We start from the raw sequence: 19,654 nt of genomic DNA, 5'->3' as shown, positions 1-19,654 counted from the left end.
GTAAAATAAAACCCAGCGTCAACCCTGAAGTTACTTAGACAAGCTTAAAGTCTTTCTTCATAGTATTAGAGGCCTAGGAAACAGGATCTTTGACTCATCCCGATAACCTCAGGGTCGATCCTGGTTTTCTGTGCCACAGAGGTGGTTTACTTCTTACAATCGTCCTGCTAACTTATGCTGTGAAGCTATAGTCCTGCCACTGCAGGTCAAGTTCCACATTAGAGATCAGCAGGTATGAAATCTCTGCCTGATGGATGGAATTTTACTTTAGTGGAAAAAATGATGACCTCCATCCTAAAAAGCTAACAAAAGCCAAACAGGAGCTCCGTGTCATCACAGAGACGTTTAGATGTTCAAACTTAGCATTCTTGAAAGCAAAACAAAAATCTGCTATTTATTTTCTCTTAAATGAACGTATACTTTGATTCTTAAATGAAAATGCATTGGCCCTCGTATATAATATAATATGCAATGTTTCTTACAAATACTGTTGAATGAATAATTCCTCACTGTTGTTCATTCTTCTATTAATGTAAAAATGCTCATGAATATACAGTGGGGCAAAAAAGTATTTAGTCAGCCACCGATTGTGCAAGTTCCCCCACCTAAAATGATGACAGAGGTCAGTAATTTGCACCAGAGGTACACTTCAACTGTGAGAGACAGAATGTGAAAAAAAAATCCATGAATCCACATGGTAGGATTTGTAAAGAATTTATTGGTAAATCAGGGTGGAAAATAAGTATTTGGTCAATAACAAAAATACAACTCAATACTTTGTAACATAACCTTTGTTGGCAATAACAGAGGTCAAACGTTTACTATAGGTCTTTACCAGGTTTGCACACACAGTAGCTGGTATTTTGGCCCATTCCTCCATGCAGATCTTCTCGAGAGCAGTGATGTTTTGGGGCTGTCGCCGAGCAACACGGACTTTCAACTCCCGCCACAGATTTTCTATGGGGTTGAGGTCTGGAGACTGGCTAGGCCACTCCAGGACTTTCAAATGCTTCTTACGGAGCCACTCCTTTGTTGCCTGGGCAGTGTGTTTTGGATCATTGTCATGTTGGAAGACCCAGCCTCGTTTCATCTTCAAAGTTCACACTGATGGAAGGAGGTTTTGGCTCAAAATCTCACGATACATGGCCCCATTCATTCTGTCCTTAACACGGATCAGTCGTCCTGTCCCCTTGGCAGAAAAACAGCCCCATAGCATGATGTTTCCACCCCCATGCTTCACAGTAGGTATGGTGTTCTTGGGATGCAACTCAGTATTCTTCTTCCTCCAAACACGACGAGTTGAGTTTATACCAAAAAGTTCTACTTTGGTTTCATCTGACCACATGACATTCTCCCAATCCTCTGCTGTATCATCCATGTGCTCTCTGGCAAACTTCAGACGGGCCTGGACATGCACTGGCTTCAGCAGCGGAACACGTCTGGCACTGCGGGATTTGATTCCCTGCCGTTGTAGTGTGTTACTGATGGTGACCTTTGTTACTTTGGTCCCAGCTCTCTGCAGGTCATTCACCAGGTCCCCCCGTGTGGTTCTGGGATCTTTGCTCACCGTTCTCATGATCATTTTGACCCCACGGGATGAGATCTTGCGTGGAGCCCCAGATCGAGGGAGATTATCAGTGGTCTTGTACGTCTTCCATTTTCTGATGATTGCTCCCACAGTTGATTTTTTCACACCAAGCTGCTTGCCTATTGTAGATTCACTCTTCCCTGTCTGGTGCAGGTCTACAATACTTTTCCTGGTGTCCTTCGAAAGCTCTTTGGTCTTGGCCATGGCGGAGTTTGGAGTCTGACTGTTTGAGGCTGTGGACAGGTGTCTTTTATACAGATGATGAGTTCAAACAGGTGCCATTCATACAGGTAACGAGTGGGGGTCAGAAAAGCTTCTTACAGAAGACGTTACAGGTCTGTGAGAGCCAGAGATTTTCCATGTTTGAGGTGACCAAATACTTATTTTCCACCCTGATTTACCAATAAATTCTTTACAAATCCTACCATGTGGATTCATGGATTTTTTTTCACATTCTGTCTCTCACAGTTGAAGTGTACCTCTGGTGCAAATTACTGACCTCTGTCATCATTTTAAGTGGGGGAACTTGCACAATCGGTGGCTGACTAAATACTTTTTTGCCCCACTGTAAACATTTCTTCTAAGGTCGTTTTCAACAGTTGTTTCTGAGTTAGCAGCTGGAGCTTTTGATAACCAGCGAGGCACCAGAAGCCTTTCAAACTTTGAAACCAACGGGTGCTGCCCCTCGGCAGGCTTCCAGAAAATGGCTGAATAGTAAAAGAGAGGCGGGTTTTAATAGAAATGACAGCGTCTGCATACAGATGACAGGAATCATGTTAAAACTACTAAGAGGAGACATTAAGCAGATAACAATCATTAAGAGTGTTTTCACATCGAAGGGGCTGGACTGTCACAGCTCCTTGAAGTCGGTGCATGAGGTGAGGTTGCACCGAGGTTCTGCAGCTTAAAACGTGAGCCTGTAAACCGAAGGTGCTGGGTTCAAATCCCAGCCACGCCTACCGAGTCAGAGGAGCCGTGACTCGCACGGAGCTCTTCACGATCCTTTGAATAAAAACACTCAACGTCGATGTTTTCTTTTGAAAATCTCTTTATTTTTTGCCTCGAAGCCTTCAGGATGATACAAACAAGTTGTTTGCGTTTCACTAATACCAAACCTCACAGGAAGTGACAGCGTATGTACAGATACTAATCGGCGAGCCGGCGGCGAACATTCAGGCCGCAGCAAAGCCCAAAAACAAAGCAAGTTTTCACAGGAACTAGTTTGTCGTCCTTCGAGAGACGAGCAGAATAAATTAATGGCGCCGCCTCTCTGAGGAGGCTCAACCTCTGCGTCACTCTAAAATATCTAAAATATCTAAACCAAAGTGCTCTAAAACGCAGCGAGCGCTAGCTAGGCGTCCAGCCCAACTACGATATGGCTTCTCGAGGTTAATGCGAACATTTATTTACAGGACACAGACGAAGAGCTGAAAGCGGCCGCGACGCTCACACAAAGTCATCCTACGCTGCTTCACGTTGCACAGTGCGGAAATACACGGAGTGTTACAGGATATGTGGGAGATAAATAGGAGTCGGCACCGCGGGAGCAGAAACGAGAAAAGTTAGCAGGCGAAGCAGCGATTTCTCCGCACGGAGATCCACGGCATCGCTGACCCAAATCCTGCCGCCCGGCGGTCACCTGCGCGCAGCTCCAGGTCCAGGCTCAGGAAAAAGCCACAAACGATTTATGTACACTGAACCAAAATGGTTTCCTGAACCTCAACCAGAGCTCAGAAGACCCGAGGGCTTTGTTCACCCTCCATCCACCCCGACCTCCTCCTCATCCTTCATCCTAATCTGAAAGATCACGCTGCATCTACATATGGAAAAATGATTCCTGCAGCCGTAGGCGTGTTGATGTTGAAGAGAAGAAGCTGAAGGATGGATTTTCAAACGGATGCTGACTCTTCAGGAATCAGCAGAGAGTTCGGAGCCATTTCAAAGGTACCGGCGGAGCTGTGCTCAGAGACGGGCCAACGAGACGAGAGCGTCGCGAACGAGCCGAACAATTCAGAGCCGCAGTTCCTCAAAAGTGCTCCAAACATGACTCGTTCCCCAGAGCGCCGTCCATCTTTTAACTACAGGCTGTGTTCCTGGTATGGACCAATCACAGCTCTGCAGCAGTGCCCTGTTAGCTGATGCCACAGACGCCCCCAGCTGAATCTTCCAGCCTCACGTCGGGAACTGCGAGAAGGCGAGGGGAGCAAACCTCAAACACGGACAAAACTACGATGAGTCTGTTTTATAAACAAAGACCTGAAAGCTGCGACAGAGACCACAAGTTCACTTCTATACAAGCCGCCCCCTGCTGGACATTAGACAGAATGCAGGTTAAAACTCAGGATGGATTCAGGTTTTTCCAAAGACGCCAGCTTAAACTGAGCGGACTTCTTGTGTCCAGAATACCTAAAAGCGTTTTTTTCCTTGTTTTCAGTCACATGAAGACTCCCAGTGACCCGGGTTTCATGTTATGAGGTAAAAATGTTCACAAAGAACTGATTTCTGTTCGGTACCTTTGAAATGTTCCCTCTGTGGCGTTGTACCTGCAGCTGAAACACAGCGTGGAGACGCTTGTTCTGGAGATAATAGTCCAGAACGTTTTTCCTGATTTCAGCGTGGAAGCTGCCGTTTCCCCTTTTTCTCTTTTTTCCACAGCCTCGAGTTTCCTCCACAGACGACGCCGGCGGTTCCAGCATTACGTGGCCAACAGTGACAGAAACAAGCTTCAGAGTTTTTCCCTGACGTTAGAGTTCAACATTGATCCTCTGCTGCCACCTGGAGGCCTTCCCTCTCACTGTCAGCCTGATGAGCTGCATCGTGCAAACTCTGCAGCTTTACATAAAAAAACTTCCTGTTCCTGAGCTTCAGACCTGCTGAGGTACAGAAGTCACAGAGTGCCAATATTCAAATCCACCTGAAGTCACAGATTTTACTGTCTAAAAAATAAAGGTCAGCACTTATTTCAGAATTAAAAGAGTACCTACTGAACAGGAAGTCATCTTCACCGGATCAGAGGGAGACGTTAGGATTGTGTAGATTATTTATAATATTCTCAGAACCTGGATGTAAACAGAGCAGATTAGATCCCTCTGGTTGAACGCACGTCCATCAACACTGTGATTCAGGACTAATGTTCAGTTTTTGGCACACATCTCGTTTTCAGTCATGGTGTCAGAGACGCTCTGGGCTGTAATCTGAACTCTCAAAGTGGGAAACAACATTTCCACACAGCGTTGAGCTCAGACGAGACCACGCTGTCACATTAACACCCTGACTGACGACCTCCGCCAGTGAAGAACATGTTGGTGGACGCTTACAGCACTCTGGCGACCCCTGGTGGCTGAAAGAGGAAACTGCTGCTGAACATCAGCACGCTGGTCAGGATTTGAAACAAACGGCTCTTTAACACAAAGCTGTCAGGTGCTTCTTCCTGGATGTCAACGACGAGAAAGGTTTACACAATAATAACTCTCAACTCCTCCTCTCCTACGGTCATGTGACCGAATCCACCTGTCACCTGTTTGGTCCACAGCACTTTACAAACATGTTAAATGAGATTTACATGAAGAAGAACACCGTCCTCATGACGATGAGGTGGACAGACTCCAGCACACACAGAAACTATGGAAAACCATTAGTGACAAAACCCACAGAGTGAAACCAGCTGCAAAACAAATCCGACTTTTTCAACAAGAGAAAAAATTAAACATACTCTCACCAAAAATGTTCGATTTTCCAAAATTTCTCTCTTAAATTTAAATTTATCCTCATATTTTTATTTAAAAGTTCACACTGAGATTTTTAACTTGTGGTTTTTAAAGTTAAAGATTTTCAAGTAGTACAAACAACAAAACATCAAAATCTGAATAAATAAAACACCTGGCTCCCTGCAGTGTGAACTCCTGAAGTTTTATTTTGTTCCCTCAGCAGATTTTTGTCACTAATGGTCTTCCGTACAGCCTGTTTTTTTCCAGCAGAAGTCAGAAAAACTAAAAACCCGTCTCCATCCAGCATGTTCAGGCTGTATTTACACATCAACGCAGCACTACTGTGATTACTGTGCACACTCACACACACACACTCGCACGCGCTCAGTGGAGTGCAGAGGACGAGGAGGTTCGGCGTTCCTGTGTGGCCGCTCCCTTTGTTTGTTTGTTTATCTCTCGCTCTCTTGTCCCCTTTGCTCGGTTGCCATGGCAACAGTCCCACGCACTCTGTCCGTCACATAACGTCGACATGGCAACCCGCTCTCCTGTGGGTTAATGGGAGAAGCAGAGCGGCGGCGGTGAGGTCGAGGACTAAAATAAAAAGTTCCCGCTGCAGCTGAAAGCTGAGCGGCTACTCACACTCCAGCAGGAAGTAAAGCTTTTATTCTGAAAGTCTGCAGCTGTCCGTTCCTGCTGAGGCCTATGGGAAATAAAGGGACGGCTGAGCGATGAACCGTGTTAGTGTTTCCTGGACGACTCGCCCATCGGGTCGCCCTCAGACCTGACAGGCGTCTCCTCTCCCGCGGACCTCGAACGTCTCGGCCAATCAGGCGACTGAGGTTTAACAGAAAAGGTTTAAAGGAGGATGTCAGCCTGCTACCCATGATGCTCCGTGTCCGTCTCCAGCTACATGACACTTACACGACGCCGTCCTCACCCCTTTACGGCGCCTCCTCCTGTTTGCTGCTCTGTTTCTCCAGCTCCGCCCGCTGGCCGCTCCCACCGCCGTTCTTTTTCTTGCTTGCCTCCCTGCTGCTGCTGCCGCCGGCCTTGGAGGTCGAGGAGGACGTGACCTTCAGGCTCTTTGACGTCTTGGAGCTGCGGGTCTTTTCCTTGTTGGTGGTGTCCTGGGGCAGCGAGGGGCTGGAGTGCGCCCTCTGCAGGCCGCCGTCATCAAACAGCCGAGCCTCAAAGGCGGAAAGGTCCTCATCGCCGCTCGCCAGCTTGGCCCGAAGCAGCATGGCGTACGTACCGTACCGGGTTTTCTGTGGGAGAGAAGAAGGAGGAGATGTGAACAACGAAAGTGCCGTTCTGGGTCTAACGAGGACCAATCAGGGGGCTTTTCAGAGTCTGACCTGATAAATCATCATTATTATTATTATTATTATTAATAATAACGGTGCTTCTCTCCGGTTTTCCAGCATCTCTGTTGTTATGTGACATCAGGGCGAAACCTTGTGTGTGAAGGGGGCAGGAAAACGGCGCTGTGTTCCTTCCTCTAAGAACACGGCGTGCTGGAGTGTGTGCAGCCTGTTCGACACCCGACAGACTGATGCAGCGACCGTCTGTGATGAAGACGAGCAGACGCGAGGCAGAAGACATTTTACGGCTTCGCATTCAGCCGGAGACAAAAAACACGAGACGAAGATGAAACGCCGCCACAAACAAACACGACTCCGGTTATCGTCTGCTCCAATAACATCTGGGTTTGGTTCCAAGGTACGGAGGACCAAAACCGCAAACAAAAAATCAAAAATCAAAAATAAAACAAAAAACCCACAAATAAGTGACTCGATCAAAAAAATCAAAAACAAGAATAAGGTAGTGAATCTAATTAACTTGGACTTTGGCATCTCTGGTCCTCCATACTTGGCCTGGAATAATTTTTTCTACGAAATCATTAATTAATTAATTAACTTCTTTGTTTTAATTTAACTGCTAACTATTTTTAATGAATATCGTATTTCATTGAAATGCATTTAAAAATTATTTTGTAAACATTTATTTTTGGCAGCTTTGGTCCTCCACAATAAGGTGCAGATTCAGTACTGAATACAAGTACTGAAATACTTCCTGCGGGTTATTTTAACCTCCTCACCTCAAACTCCAGGTACTCCTGTCGGAGTTTCTGCTCCTCCAGCTCACGACCTTTCACCTTTCGGTCCGGCGTAGCGGCGGTGAGGTCAGACAGCTCAGAGGACACCGCCCTGAAACGGTTCTCGTGAGATTTGACCTGCTCCTCCTGTCGGGACAGAGGGTGGGGGAAGAGGTGTGAGTCTGGTGAAAGTGGGCGGAGCTGAAAAGGACGGCGACGGCGTTTTTACCTGTGACAGTTTAGTGTTGGATCCCGGCAGTAGAGGACGGCTGAACTTCTTCTGGGACCCGATCGCGGCCGGGAACGGGGGAGCAGAAAACATGGCCGCAACTACGTTGATGCGCGTGATCCACGACTGCATCTGCTCAGCGTTCCTGCAGGAAACACAGGAAACACCGTAACTTCCTGTCTCGTCCGGTTTAGTTTAAGCTGTTTGTCCTTCTTGTACTGCCTGCAAGCTGCTTGGAAACCCTCCTCCCCCCTCTCCCTTAACACAGACAGACTGAGGTGCTTACGGGGCCTGGAACAGGAAGACCCTCCAGTCGGCGGTCCGCAGGTAGAACACGTTGGGCCTCTTGCTGTAATCGGCAGCCCGCATGGCCAGAGAGTGATGGATGGACACGGCGTTCTTCACGTCCTCCTCCGTCAGCTCCTTCTCAGCTCGGTACTCGTCCTGCGGATCAGATTGGCGTCAGCTCTCCAGAAACTCAAACATGAAAGACGCTTAAACGCGATGCTCACCACATTCCAGCTCGACTGTCTCGCTATAAACGCTCGCCGTTTCTGATTAAAGGAGTTAAAAAGAAATCTTTGAAACTGAAACGGTTCTTTCAAAGCTCTGACAAAGTTTCTGAGAAAAAGTTCTCATGGCACAAAAATCTGTGTTTTCATGTTAAAGTGGAGCTGCGAGGAGTCCATAAGTATGTGGACGGGTACTCACGCTTTATAGTTTAACCCGTCCACTTACTTTTGTGCGGCAGTGTGTAAAGCAGGCCTCACTAGTTCAGATATTTTAATCAAAGCTCTAAAGTTAAAGATGAACGCGGCGGTGGGCGGAGACGTTAAAAACTGCCGCTCTGGAATCCGTGCAGATAGAAAAACAGGCTGACGCCTAATCAGCTCGCTGCGTTTCCTGTCCTGCGCCTGACCCGGGGACACAAACAGAGAGAGGGGCTGCTGGGAAACGTAGTGCAGACGCTTACCTTCTGCAGGTAGAGGACCATGCCCTTCAGCATGGCGTAGAAGGACTTCCACCCCCTCTTCCCCCGCGGCGCTGCAACAGCACAAACACCAAACAAACAGGAAGTGAGGGATCAGCTGACAGGGGGCGTGGCAAAACTGAAAACTGAAGGAGGAGGAGCGGTGTACTTCTCTTCCCGTCGGGGTCGGCGTGGACTTTGCGGACCAGGAAGCCGCTCTTGTACAGCTCGCCATCGGCCTGATGGGCCACGCCCACCAGCGGGTTTCCGCTACTCCCGAGGCGTTTCATGGTGTGGGAGGCAGAGTCTGTTCGAATGTCCGCCAACTCCGACATGGACTTCCTCAACTCCTCTTCATCACTTCAAGAGAGGAAACAGTTTAAAAGAGCCTGCGTCAGCTCGTCCTCGTCGCCATCGCAGAGCGTGTCTACGTTTCATTGCTAACGACTCGCTCGGGTAACACCGTTCTCTTCCATCATCCCGTCGGGTTCATGTTTTCCGCTTACCGTCACCTCGCACTTCATTTTCTTTAATTCTCATAAATGAATAAATGACCTCATTTCCTGTGTCAGCCTGTCGATCAGTTTCATCCTCTCAGTGGATCCATTTCACCAGGTTATCATTTTAACAGAAGTTTTCGAACCTGCTGAAAGTCGTCAGCTGTTTGATGGCAGAGATTTTTAGATGATTTCTCTTCATAACAGCATGAATGTTAAACGTGACCTGAATAAATACGTTATTTATCAGAAAGAAGCTGAATGTCACACAGGAAGGAAACAGTTTAGGAGAAAGAACAGGCTGAACACGAGGGCGGACAGATGCTAAACGGATACAGACACCCAGTAAATCTATGTATTTATGAGTGTGTGTGTGTGTGTGTGTGTGTCCACAGTCAGGCATGGGCGTTGGGATGCTGACCTGTAATTACAGTCAGGAATGAAGCAGGGAACGGTTACCACAGCAACAGAGGCTTAAATAAGGGAGTCAGGGCAGCAGGGACACACACACACACACACACACACACACACACACACACACACACACACACAGTGGAGATGTTTGTACATGCTGTGTGTCGAAGCAGAAACTCACATGGTCCACTGCAGCCTCTCGTTCTTGATGGAGCTGTACAGCGTCTGCAGAAACACACACACACACACACACACACACACACACACACACACACACACACACACACACACACACACACGACATGAAGAGCTCATATGGATTTCAGGATTCACAGTAATCTGATTACTTGATAGGACATTCAGTATTTAATCCACATTTTTCACGTGCTCAGACTAAAGATGGTCACATGGCCTAAAAGCCAGGTGCTGATTGGCTGTGTGGATTTAATGGCTCTGGTCATCATTTTTAACGGAGACGAGTTTCCTTGGGCGATCAAACCTGGTCCAGTGCTACCTGTTTAAAGGGCCGTCCACACAGGAAACCACGCCATCACCTGAGACCGCCGCTGACACTCAGCCTCATACGAGCACCTGCGAGCAAAATAATCGCTGGTGACAGGAAGTGGGATATTTTGATGTGCGCGACTGAAGCAGCTAGCAGTGAGAGCTGATTGACATATGAGCCGCTGGTACTTAAATTAGCTAGTTGCCCAGGCAACCAGAGGCTGGCATGTGCAGTATGGACCAGCCGGCAGCAACTTAGGAAGGAGCGGGTCACTTCCTGTGTGGAGGCGCTTTCCCTCGAGCATCGATCTGTATCTGATCCCAGTCTCGGTTCACCCTGTGCCTGAAAACAGCTGGTATAGCCCCTCCCCCTTTAAGCCCCACTCCGTACCGACAACCCACTTTCTTCTGATTGGCCGGATTGTGGAAGCCTGCTGAGGGGCCTTTGTCCATTATTACAGAGACGTGAAGAAAATTTTAATGAACTAAACATAAATGTGTGTCTGACACGGACCGACAACAACGACAATAATAACAAAAACCAGCCAATGAAATATGAAGAAACAGCTGATGTCATCACAAAGGGATGAACACAGGTGTAATGTGAAGCGGTCGGCGCAGAGGATTGCTTTCATAGAGGTTTGTAAACGTGTGTCACGTCAGGAGAGCGTCTTCAGGACGAAAACAAACCTTCACAGGTTTTTAAACGGGGTAACTTAGGTACAGGTTCAGGTAAAGGTTCACAGGTGTGTCTCCGGCTCTACCTTCTTCTTGCGGCTCTGCGGGTGCTGCTGCCCATCCTGGGTTTTTCCCAGCAGGTCGGGGAAGGCCAGCGGTTTGAGGGAGCGGGAGCGGGGGGTCCTGGGATACCTGAACGGGTCGTTGTCCCTCGAGTCCCGCCCGCTCCGGACCGAGCACAGCGAGCGCGAGCGCATGCGGCCCGTGGAGTGGATGCTGTTGACGCCGATCATCTGGGCGGTTTGAGTCGGGATCCAACAGATAAAAAAAGTCCAAACTTTTTATGTTTCCTGTACAGAAGATCCTTGGGCCAGCATTCACCGCTTCCACGGAATGGCGCGGCGGATCTAACAAAGTCCAGCCCGTTGATGACCGCCGGTCTGCGTCGCTTCAGACTCGAACCCACGTCACGAGCTTCCAGACTGTAGATGAGTGCAGGAAGAAGCCGAGGAAGCGAGGAGGTGAGGGTGTGTAAAATAGAGACGGGCTAATGACGGCCACTGACGAGCGGCTGGATGGATGGTGCCTCTGCGAGCTCGGCCTGCTGCATTATGGATCCGGCTCTATTCATTATGCATAAAAACACAGCAGCTCTTCATCAGCCTCATGATCCTGCTGGCTGCCGGCCGGAGCCTCGCTCAGGTGTTCAGAGCCAAAAGCACGAAAGCAGGAGGACGCTGCCAAGAAACAAACCTGTGGACTCCTCTGTGCCTGGAACGCACTGGAATCTGCAGTTACGAGTCAAACGTACGATAGTTTAGTCCCAGGGCTGTGATTTCCAAACTGAGGGACGACTTTCTATCACTCAAAATGTTTCATTCTTCCTATTTTAAATCAAACAAGATGACATTAATGTTGGCTTTAAGGCTAAAATGAGCCTTTTTGTGCACGAACTCATATTTCTGTTTAGGAAAGCTAAAATCATTTTATTTTGAAAATAAATCACATTTATGCCGATGTCTGATAAACTATTTCATAAATAACTGTTTACAATTAGCTTTAATATGTTTGGACTGCAATTCATTTAAAGCAGAAAATTTTAGCTGCAGAAATGAGCGATTCAGACAATCAACATCAAACGTTTGACGTTTTCTACAAATTAATATTTTTTTAAAGGGTTTTACAGTTTTTATACATTTGATCAAATTCAAAATCAATTAAAACTGAAAATTTGAGACTTTAAAGTTGCTGTCAGCCGTCGACACATCTGCCTCCAAACACGCACACTCCAGACTGTCTGAGAGTGTGCGTGCGTGTGTGTGTGTGTGTCTGTGTGCGTGTGTGTCTGTGTCTGTGTGTGTGTGTGTCTGTGTCTGTGTGTGTGTGTGTGTGTGTGTGCCTGTGTGTCTGTGTGTGTGTGTGTGTGTGTGTGTGCGTGTCTGTGTCTGTGTGTGTCTGTGTGTGTGTGTGCGTGTGTGTGTGCGTGTCTGTGTCTGTGTGTGTCTGTGTGTGTGTGTGCGTGTCTGTGTGTGTGTGTGTGTGTGTGTGTGTGTCTGTGTGTGTGTGTCTGTGTGTGTGTGTGTGTGTGTGTCTGTGTGTCTGTGTGTGTGTGTCTGTGTGTGTGTCTGTGTGTGTGTGTGTGTCTGTGTCTGTGTCTGTGTGTGTGTGTGTGTGTGTGTGTCTGTGTGTGTGTCTGTGTGTGTGTCTGTGTGTCTGTGTGTGTGTGTGTGTGTGTGTGTGTGTGTCTAATCCATCAGCGATTCAGAGGCAGTGACATGAAAATCATCCGAACCACAGCTCCGAGCTCGTCCTGGATTTTGGGGGGTCTGTGCTGCTGTTGAGCCTCCTGATGCAGCGGCCGTGGAGGTGCTGTTAGCGGAGGAGAATCCCTGGACTGCAAATAAAGCTGCGTGACGGAGGAGAGGCATCAGCTCGCTCTCACATCCAAAAAAGAAAAGAGGAAAAGCAGGGAGGCTGGGCGAGCGAGCACACCCACACAGGCAGACAAGGAGAGAGAGAGAGCACCCCCAAAACTGACGTCAGCTTCCTCCAGCTCCCTGATGGAGGACGGACGGACGGACAGACGGAGGGCGGAGGTGGAGGCACAGGAGAGGCTAATGAGGAGAAAAAAAGCAGAGAAAGGAGGTTCTCCTGTTGCACTCTGATGAAGAGAGAGAATCCCTCCTTCCTCCTCCTCACATCTCTCTTGATCTCTTCGTCCTCCAACTTCACTCCCACTCTTCTCCTCCTCCTCATTCACTTGATTTCCTCCTGCAGGAGAATCCCTCTGTCAGGTCAGGTGAGCTCACTCGTCCTCCTCTTCTTCGTCTTCTCTTCCTCCTCCCCACTGAGACACTGAACTGTTGAGGACTGTTTGCTCGCTCTCCCTCCTCCTCCTCCTCCTCCTCTGTCTCCCTCTCTCTTTTTTCCCTCGCTCTCGCAATGCGCATTTTCCCTCAGCTGCAGCAGCCAATCGGAGGCCAGGGATGGGAGCTTCAGCCCGCCTTCTGTCCTCCTTGGAGCTGTCAGTCACGGTGGGTTCACAGAGCTGAATGTAAATGCAGCTGAGAGACGATCAGCAACAAAAACTCAAATTCAGCTGAACGTGAAAAATATGACAGCGAGCCGACGACGTGTGAGCGAAGACACCAATCACATTCACGCCCAATAAAATCAATAATCAATACAGAATCAGTTTTAGCTCAACTTCAGTAAAAGCACACTCAGGACCTGAATGTTGAACTGTGGAAACCGTTTTCACAGCGCCGTGATGAAGAGAGGCAGCTTCCTCCACCCGAGCCTAAAACGACCCTACTATGCTAACACTGATGCCCGTTAGCATCAGCGCTTCTCTGACCTTCGCTGTGCCGCCGAGACCAGGAGACCACAAAGAGACGCAGAACGACCACAACGAGACGCAGAACGACCAAAAAGAAACAGAACGACCACAACGAGACGCAGTACGACCACAACGAGACGCAGAACGACCACAACGAGACGCAGAACGACCACAACGAGACGCAGTACGACCACAACGAGACGCAGTACGACCACAACGAGACGCAGAACGACCACAACGAGACGCAGAACGACCACAACGAGACGCAGAACGACCAAAAAGAAACATAACGACCACAAAGAGACGCAGAACGACCACAAAGAGACGCAGAACGACCACAAAGAGACGCAGAACGACCACAAAGAGACGCAGAACGACCACAACGAGACGCAGAACGACCAAAAAGAAACAGAACGACCACAACGAGACGCAGTACGACCACAACGAGACGCAGAACGACCACAAAGAGACGCGGAACGACCACAAAGAGACGCGGAACGACCACAAAGAGACGCGGAACGACCACAAAGAGACGCGGAACGACCAAAAAGAAACATAACGACCACAACGAGACGCAGAACGACCACAAAGAGACGCAGAACGACCACAAAGAGACGCAGAACGACCACAAAGAGACGCAGAACGACCACAAAGAGACGCAGAACGACCACAAAGAGACGCAGAACGACCACAAAGAGACGCAGAACGACCACAAAGAGACGCGGAACGACCACAAAGAGACGCGGAACGACCACAAAGAGACGCGGAACGACCACAAAGAGACGCGGAACGACCACAAAGAGACGCGGAACGACCACAAAGAGACGCGGAACGACCACAAAGAGACGCGGAACGACCACAAAGAGACGCGGAACGACCACAAAGAGACGCGGAACGACCACAAAGAGACGCGGAACGACCACAAAGAGACGCGGAACGACCACAAAGAGACGCGGAACGACCACAAAGAGACGCGGAACGACCACAAAGAGACGCGGAACGACCACAAAGAGACGCGGAACGACCACAAAGAGACGCGGAACGACCACAAAGAGACTCAGAACGACCACAAAGAGACGCAGAACGACCACAAAGAGACGCGGAACGACCACAAAGAGACGCAGAACGACCACAAAGAGACGCAGAACGACCACAAAGAGACGCAGAACGACCACAAAGAGACGCAGAACGACCACAAAGAGACGCAGAACGACACTCTGAGTGAAAAATGACCACAAAACAATCCAGGACAACGTCTGTGGCTCTGTGAATATTTAAAGATGTTTCTGTGGTGTTTGTTCACCTGTTGGGACTATTACTGAAGTAAACTGTGTTACTGTCTGAGCTTGAGCTTTGAATCTGATCATCCGTTTCCTTTCTTACAAACTGTCCCAAATACAGAGCGCTTCTGCTGTGGACAGCGCGAGGACTTTCCTTCCTCTCTGACTGCAGATAATTCATGTTTTTGTCTCATAAATATTCGACATTCACTGTTTTCTGCTCTCAGCCAGTCAGTCGGTGCTGCTGCCCACACACTCAGCGCTTCATCAACAAGCAGCCATCCAACCAGTGCCAAGCTGAAGGCAAGAAAACACTCAGCACACACGTTAACACAGAGCAACGACGATGATGATGATGGTGGAGGTGAAGAGGTGACGCAGATTCACGTTGATCGCTCCGAGGCTGAGATGGAAAAACTGAGACGGAAACAAAAGAGTGGGAGACTGACACACACGTATCCACGAACGCGCGCACACGCACACTCGTTCTGCCTGGCGGCCATAAGAAGTAAAATTAATGCATCTCTCTCCTTTTTCTGCTCTGACGGCCACAAACCAAGAATCGCTGCGGGGACTTCACCTCCTCCTCAGGACACCAAGCCAGTCCTCACAGTGCCCATCATCCAATTTAACGCTGAAGACTAGTGTAAGGCTGGAAGAATGTAATGTCCTCACAGGGAATGGAAACAAGGATGTGTGCGCGCTCATGCTTTAGTGTCTCTGTGTAGTCCGATGTCACTTTGAACTCCTCACGCTGAGGACGCGTCCACATTACAGGGACAGGTCTGAAATCCGAGCACTCCACTGGGCTGGAGCAGCCCATTTAAGGGTTCACACTTGTGTAAGCATCGTTCTGGTCTGTGGGCTCGGTAGCTGCAAGCACCAACAGTGATGTCATCGCAGGCCGGTGGCCATCCATCCCGGCGCTCGAAGCGTGCTGGACTTGCTGCAGTCTTTTAATCAGTCATAGGCGTGTGCGTGTGTGTGTGTGTGTGTGTGTGTCGTACCTTGAGCAGATCTTTGGGAAAATCTTTTCCGTTGTTGAGTCCTTCCAGGTTGGAGATGAACTGGCTGCAGGACATCCTCTTGCCCACGTTCTGCACGCACACACACACACACACACACACACACACACCTCAGATGTGATTGTGACAGACTGAACATGAACACACAGTCAGCTGATCTGTGACGTTAGCTCGGGATGTGAAATCATCGGCTGGTTAGCAGATCAGCTCGCTGAGCTTGGACGACTCGTCCCCGCTCAGCACACAGTAAGTCACCCGTGTTAGCAGCAAAGCTAGTCTTACCCCAAATTACCCAAAGTTAAAACAGCTGTGGGTCGGATCTGACCCCACAAACCAAAGGACGCCTCGCTGATGCTGACGGGAGCGCTGAGAACGCTCTGGAAACAGAAACGGTTCCACCTGATATAAAAGCCGCACAGGTGGAGTTAAACCCTTCTATTCGGTGCTAGAGTCGGGTTTAACGCGAGGGGGGCAGCGGAGACCGTCTTCCTGTCACTCCTGCTGTAACGGTCAGAGGAAACGTGCAGGCATGTTGCCGCAGTAAAAGTCAGCACTTCCTTAAAAAAGTTCATTAGCAGAAATGAAGAATGAGCCCGATGAGCCCGCGGCGCTCCTCAGTGATGACGAGTCAGTCAGTTATTTGTTAGTATTTTCATATATTTGTCACATTTTTAGATCAATATTTCAATAATAACACAAAGTGGATTTTCACATTAACGTCTCCGAATATTTCTTTACTCATTTTTATATTTATTCACATTTTTATAAAACTTTCCTTTTTTAACATTTTTCAAATGATATCATTATAATGAAATTCTGGAAACAAATATTTATCATTTTATTATTTTTTCCGTTTATTAATTTGTTATTGATGAAATTCACACTGAACTTTAATATTTCCTGTATGTCACACCAACAAGGAAGCAGCAGGTGACATGAAACAGGAGGAAACTCGCGGGAACGCTCGAGTGGCAGATGACGCCGACGTGCTTTCAATCGACCAGATTAGGAGTTCCTATTAAACGTAACGACCAATCAGCCGACGGCTCGGGTTCACTCACGTTTCCGTGCAGGTCCGTGTTCAGCAGCATGATGGCACAGGTCAGAGTGTGGACGCTGTCTGTGGGACAGAGCGACAGACAGAGGGGTCAGACGGGTAGGACAGGTGAAAGAGGACAGGTAGGACTGACGGTACCTTCGCTGGTCAGGCTCTCCGAGTTGCACTGTCTGTACCTCCTGGAGAAATGAGCGAGGACTCTCTCTCTCTCCTGAGTTTCCCCCATCAGAGCAAACTGCCTCAGAAACATCCTGAACGAAGAAACAGATGTTAAAGAAGCTCATTATGATGTCACCAGAACACCTGAACAGGTGAGATGAACACAGACACACCCACTGCACAGGTTTTTCACATTAAGCCCTGTGATAGTGCCAGTCCTGCTGTAAACTGACAGAATTTGGGATGAAGTCAGAAAAAGTTCCGCGTTTAAACTCTGAGCTTCTCCATCAGAAAGGTGACAGCAGAGCACGCAGGAAGTGACTGACTGCACGCCACGGCACACCGTGACTGGTTCATATGAACATCTGGACCTCCTGCAGATGTTCAGGAGGCCATCGCGCAGTTGCACAAACATTAAAGAACCGCAGAGCGACGGGAGGTGCTGCCAGTGAGCGAATGTAAGACAATCGCGTCTGCACGCTCTGAAATACACACGGACAGGAAGCGGGACTCACCTGAGCGCCTGGTCGATGGTCAGACCCGTGAAGTCAAAGTTGGTGAGATATTCCTCGGCCACCATCTGACTGAACTCATTACTGCAGAGAGAAGCAGGCGTGTTGGTGTAACACGAGCACGTTTTACTAAGGATTATCACTGTATCACTACACCGGCTGCCTTATTTCTGTGACAGGATATTACAGAAAAGAACAGAGCATTAAACCTCCACCTGCAAACCAGAACTTTACCTGAAAGGTGAACAGGAAGTAAAAATCTGCATGTTTATATTAAACCTGGAACCAGGAAGTAACAGTAAAGCTCGACTAGCTCGTCCCGTGACGTGTCACTCAGACTCAAGGAAGTGAAATCAGGACATTAGCTCTGCTGAATCTGCCCGCGCTAACTGCGCGGTGACATCATCGGTTAGCTGGTTGAGTCGCTGCAGTGTGACCAGCAGGAGGCCGTGATATGTTCACTGCACGCTGGAAATTCCTGTTTTTGTTGGATGTGAAAAAATGTAATGTTGTGAACCAGCTCTGTGTGCAGGTGTACTGCTGTAAAGGCCACACACTAAAACTCCCTGAAAGCCTTCAGCTGATCCAAAATGCTGCAGCAAGAGTCCTGACAGGGACTAGAAAGAGAGAGCAGATTTCTCCTGTTTTGGCTTCCTGTTAAATCCAGAATTCAAAATCCTGCTCCTCACATACAAGGTCTTAAATAATCAGGCCCCATCTTATCTTAATGACCTTGTAGTACCATATCACCCTATTAGAGCACTTCGCTCTCGCTCTGCAGGCCTACTTGTTGTTCCTAGAGTATTTAAAAGTAGAATGGGAGGCAGAGCCTTCAGTTTTCAGGCCCCTCTTCTGTGGAACCAGCTTCCAGTTTGGATTCAGGAGACAGACACTATCTCTACTTTCAAGATTAGGCTTCAAACTTTCCTTTTTGCTAAAGCATATAGTTAGGGCTGGACCAGGTGACCCTGAATCCTCCCTTAGTTATGCTGCAATAGACGTAGGCTGCCGGGGATTCCCATGATGCACTGAGTTTTTCCTTTCCAGTCACCTTCCTCACTCACTATGTATTAACAGACCTCTCTGCATTGAATCATATCTGTTATTAACCTCTGTCTCTCTTCCACAGCATGTCTTTATCCTGTCTTCCTTCTCTCACCCCAACCAATCACAGCAGATGGCCCCGCCCCTCCCTGAGCCTGGTTCTGTCGGAGGTTTCTTCCTGTTAAAAGGGAGTTTTTCCTTCCCACTGTCGCCAAAGTGCTGCTCATACGGGGTCATATGATTGTTGGGTTTTTCTCTGTATGTGTTATTGTGGGGTCTGCCTTACAATATAAAGAGTTTGAGGCGACTGTTGTTGTGATTTGGCGCTGTGTAAATAAAATTTAATTCATCAACTGTTCTGCATGAAGTCCCCTGCTCTTCACGTTACTCTGCGAGCCCAAAGTTTTAACACACACACACACACACACACACACACACACACACACACACACACACACTCACTTCTTGCTGAGCTGGCGAGCGACGTCAGACTTCCTGAAGCCCTCCAGGTTGTAGAGGCGTTTGGCGAGACGTTTAGCCGCCTCCAGGTCGGGCTTCATGCCGTTGGCCAGCGTGTCGTCACTGCCGCCGAGTGCCAGGCGCTCCGCCACATCGGCCTGCGGGTAGAGCAGCTCGGGCGGTCGATTCACTGGACGCTCCCTGACAACATAAACACAAAAGGAGATTCATGCTTCAGGACTTTCAGATCCTTTTTCACTGAAGGACAAAATGATTTCTGGTTCCTGTTCTCAGAGTTCCTCCTGTGACGCAAACACGCGACACAAAAACACTTGGAGTTTATCTTAAATGTGACAAACACGAGGAGGACTCTGGTTTAATGTGAGGAAATCTGTTGGATTTAAGGCTCAGCTGAGCAGGAGAGGAAAAGATCCCTTAAAAGTTTCAGCTTCAGGGTAAGGAGGAATAACACCCAACTGTGGACAGTTGGAGGGGGAAACTCAAACCCTTTGCCTGGAATCAGCCTGCTCCCCAACAGTCACTGAACTTAGACTCAGCTCAGTGACCAGACTACAAGCTTTTAAAGATTACTGCATT

The 19,654-nt window shown here is 48.5% G+C and overlaps 1 protein-coding gene across 3 annotated transcripts in view; it reads right to left on the bottom strand.

Moving 5' to 3' along the window:
- Positions 1-2,618: 2,618 nt before the first annotated feature.
- psda (pleckstrin and Sec7 domain containing a) overlaps positions 2,619-19,654 on the bottom strand; it is a 48,814-nt gene continuing 31,778 nt past the window's right edge. For 2 of the 3 annotated variants that reach the window (XM_085427672.1, XM_085427673.1), the window contains 12 exons: positions 19,061-19,258; positions 17,558-17,638; positions 17,022-17,134; positions 16,888-16,946; positions 15,809-15,898; positions 9,682-9,725; positions 8,759-8,949; positions 8,593-8,663; positions 7,906-8,063; positions 7,620-7,764; positions 7,394-7,537; positions 2,619-6,560 (listed from right to left, as the gene is read on the bottom strand). In XM_085427672.1, the coding sequence (XP_085283798.1) occupies positions 6,237-6,560; positions 7,394-7,537; positions 7,620-7,764; positions 7,906-8,063; positions 8,593-8,663; positions 8,759-8,949; positions 9,682-9,725; positions 15,809-15,898; positions 16,888-16,946; positions 17,022-17,134; positions 17,558-17,638; positions 19,061-19,258 (1,618 nt within the window). In that variant the 3' untranslated portion in view covers positions 2,619-6,236. Of the gene's footprint in view, positions 6,561-7,393; positions 7,538-7,619; positions 7,765-7,905; positions 8,064-8,592; positions 8,664-8,758; positions 9,601-9,638; positions 9,726-15,808; positions 15,899-16,887; positions 16,947-17,021; positions 17,135-17,557; positions 17,639-19,060; positions 19,259-19,654 lie in introns of those variants that run through there. The other variant, XM_085427674.1, reaches the window with a different exon arrangement.

The sequence above is a fragment of the Rhamphochromis longiceps genome, linkage group LG13 (genome assembly GCF_057381845.1).
Source record: "Rhamphochromis longiceps isolate RC_006_pf linkage group LG13, R_longiceps_female_GT1.1, whole genome shotgun sequence".
NCBI classification, from domain to species: domain Eukaryota; kingdom Metazoa; phylum Chordata; class Actinopteri; order Cichliformes; family Cichlidae; genus Rhamphochromis; species Rhamphochromis longiceps.
The sequence above is the reverse complement of the archived record's forward strand: the minus strand, read 5'-3'. Positions and strand labels throughout refer to the sequence as shown.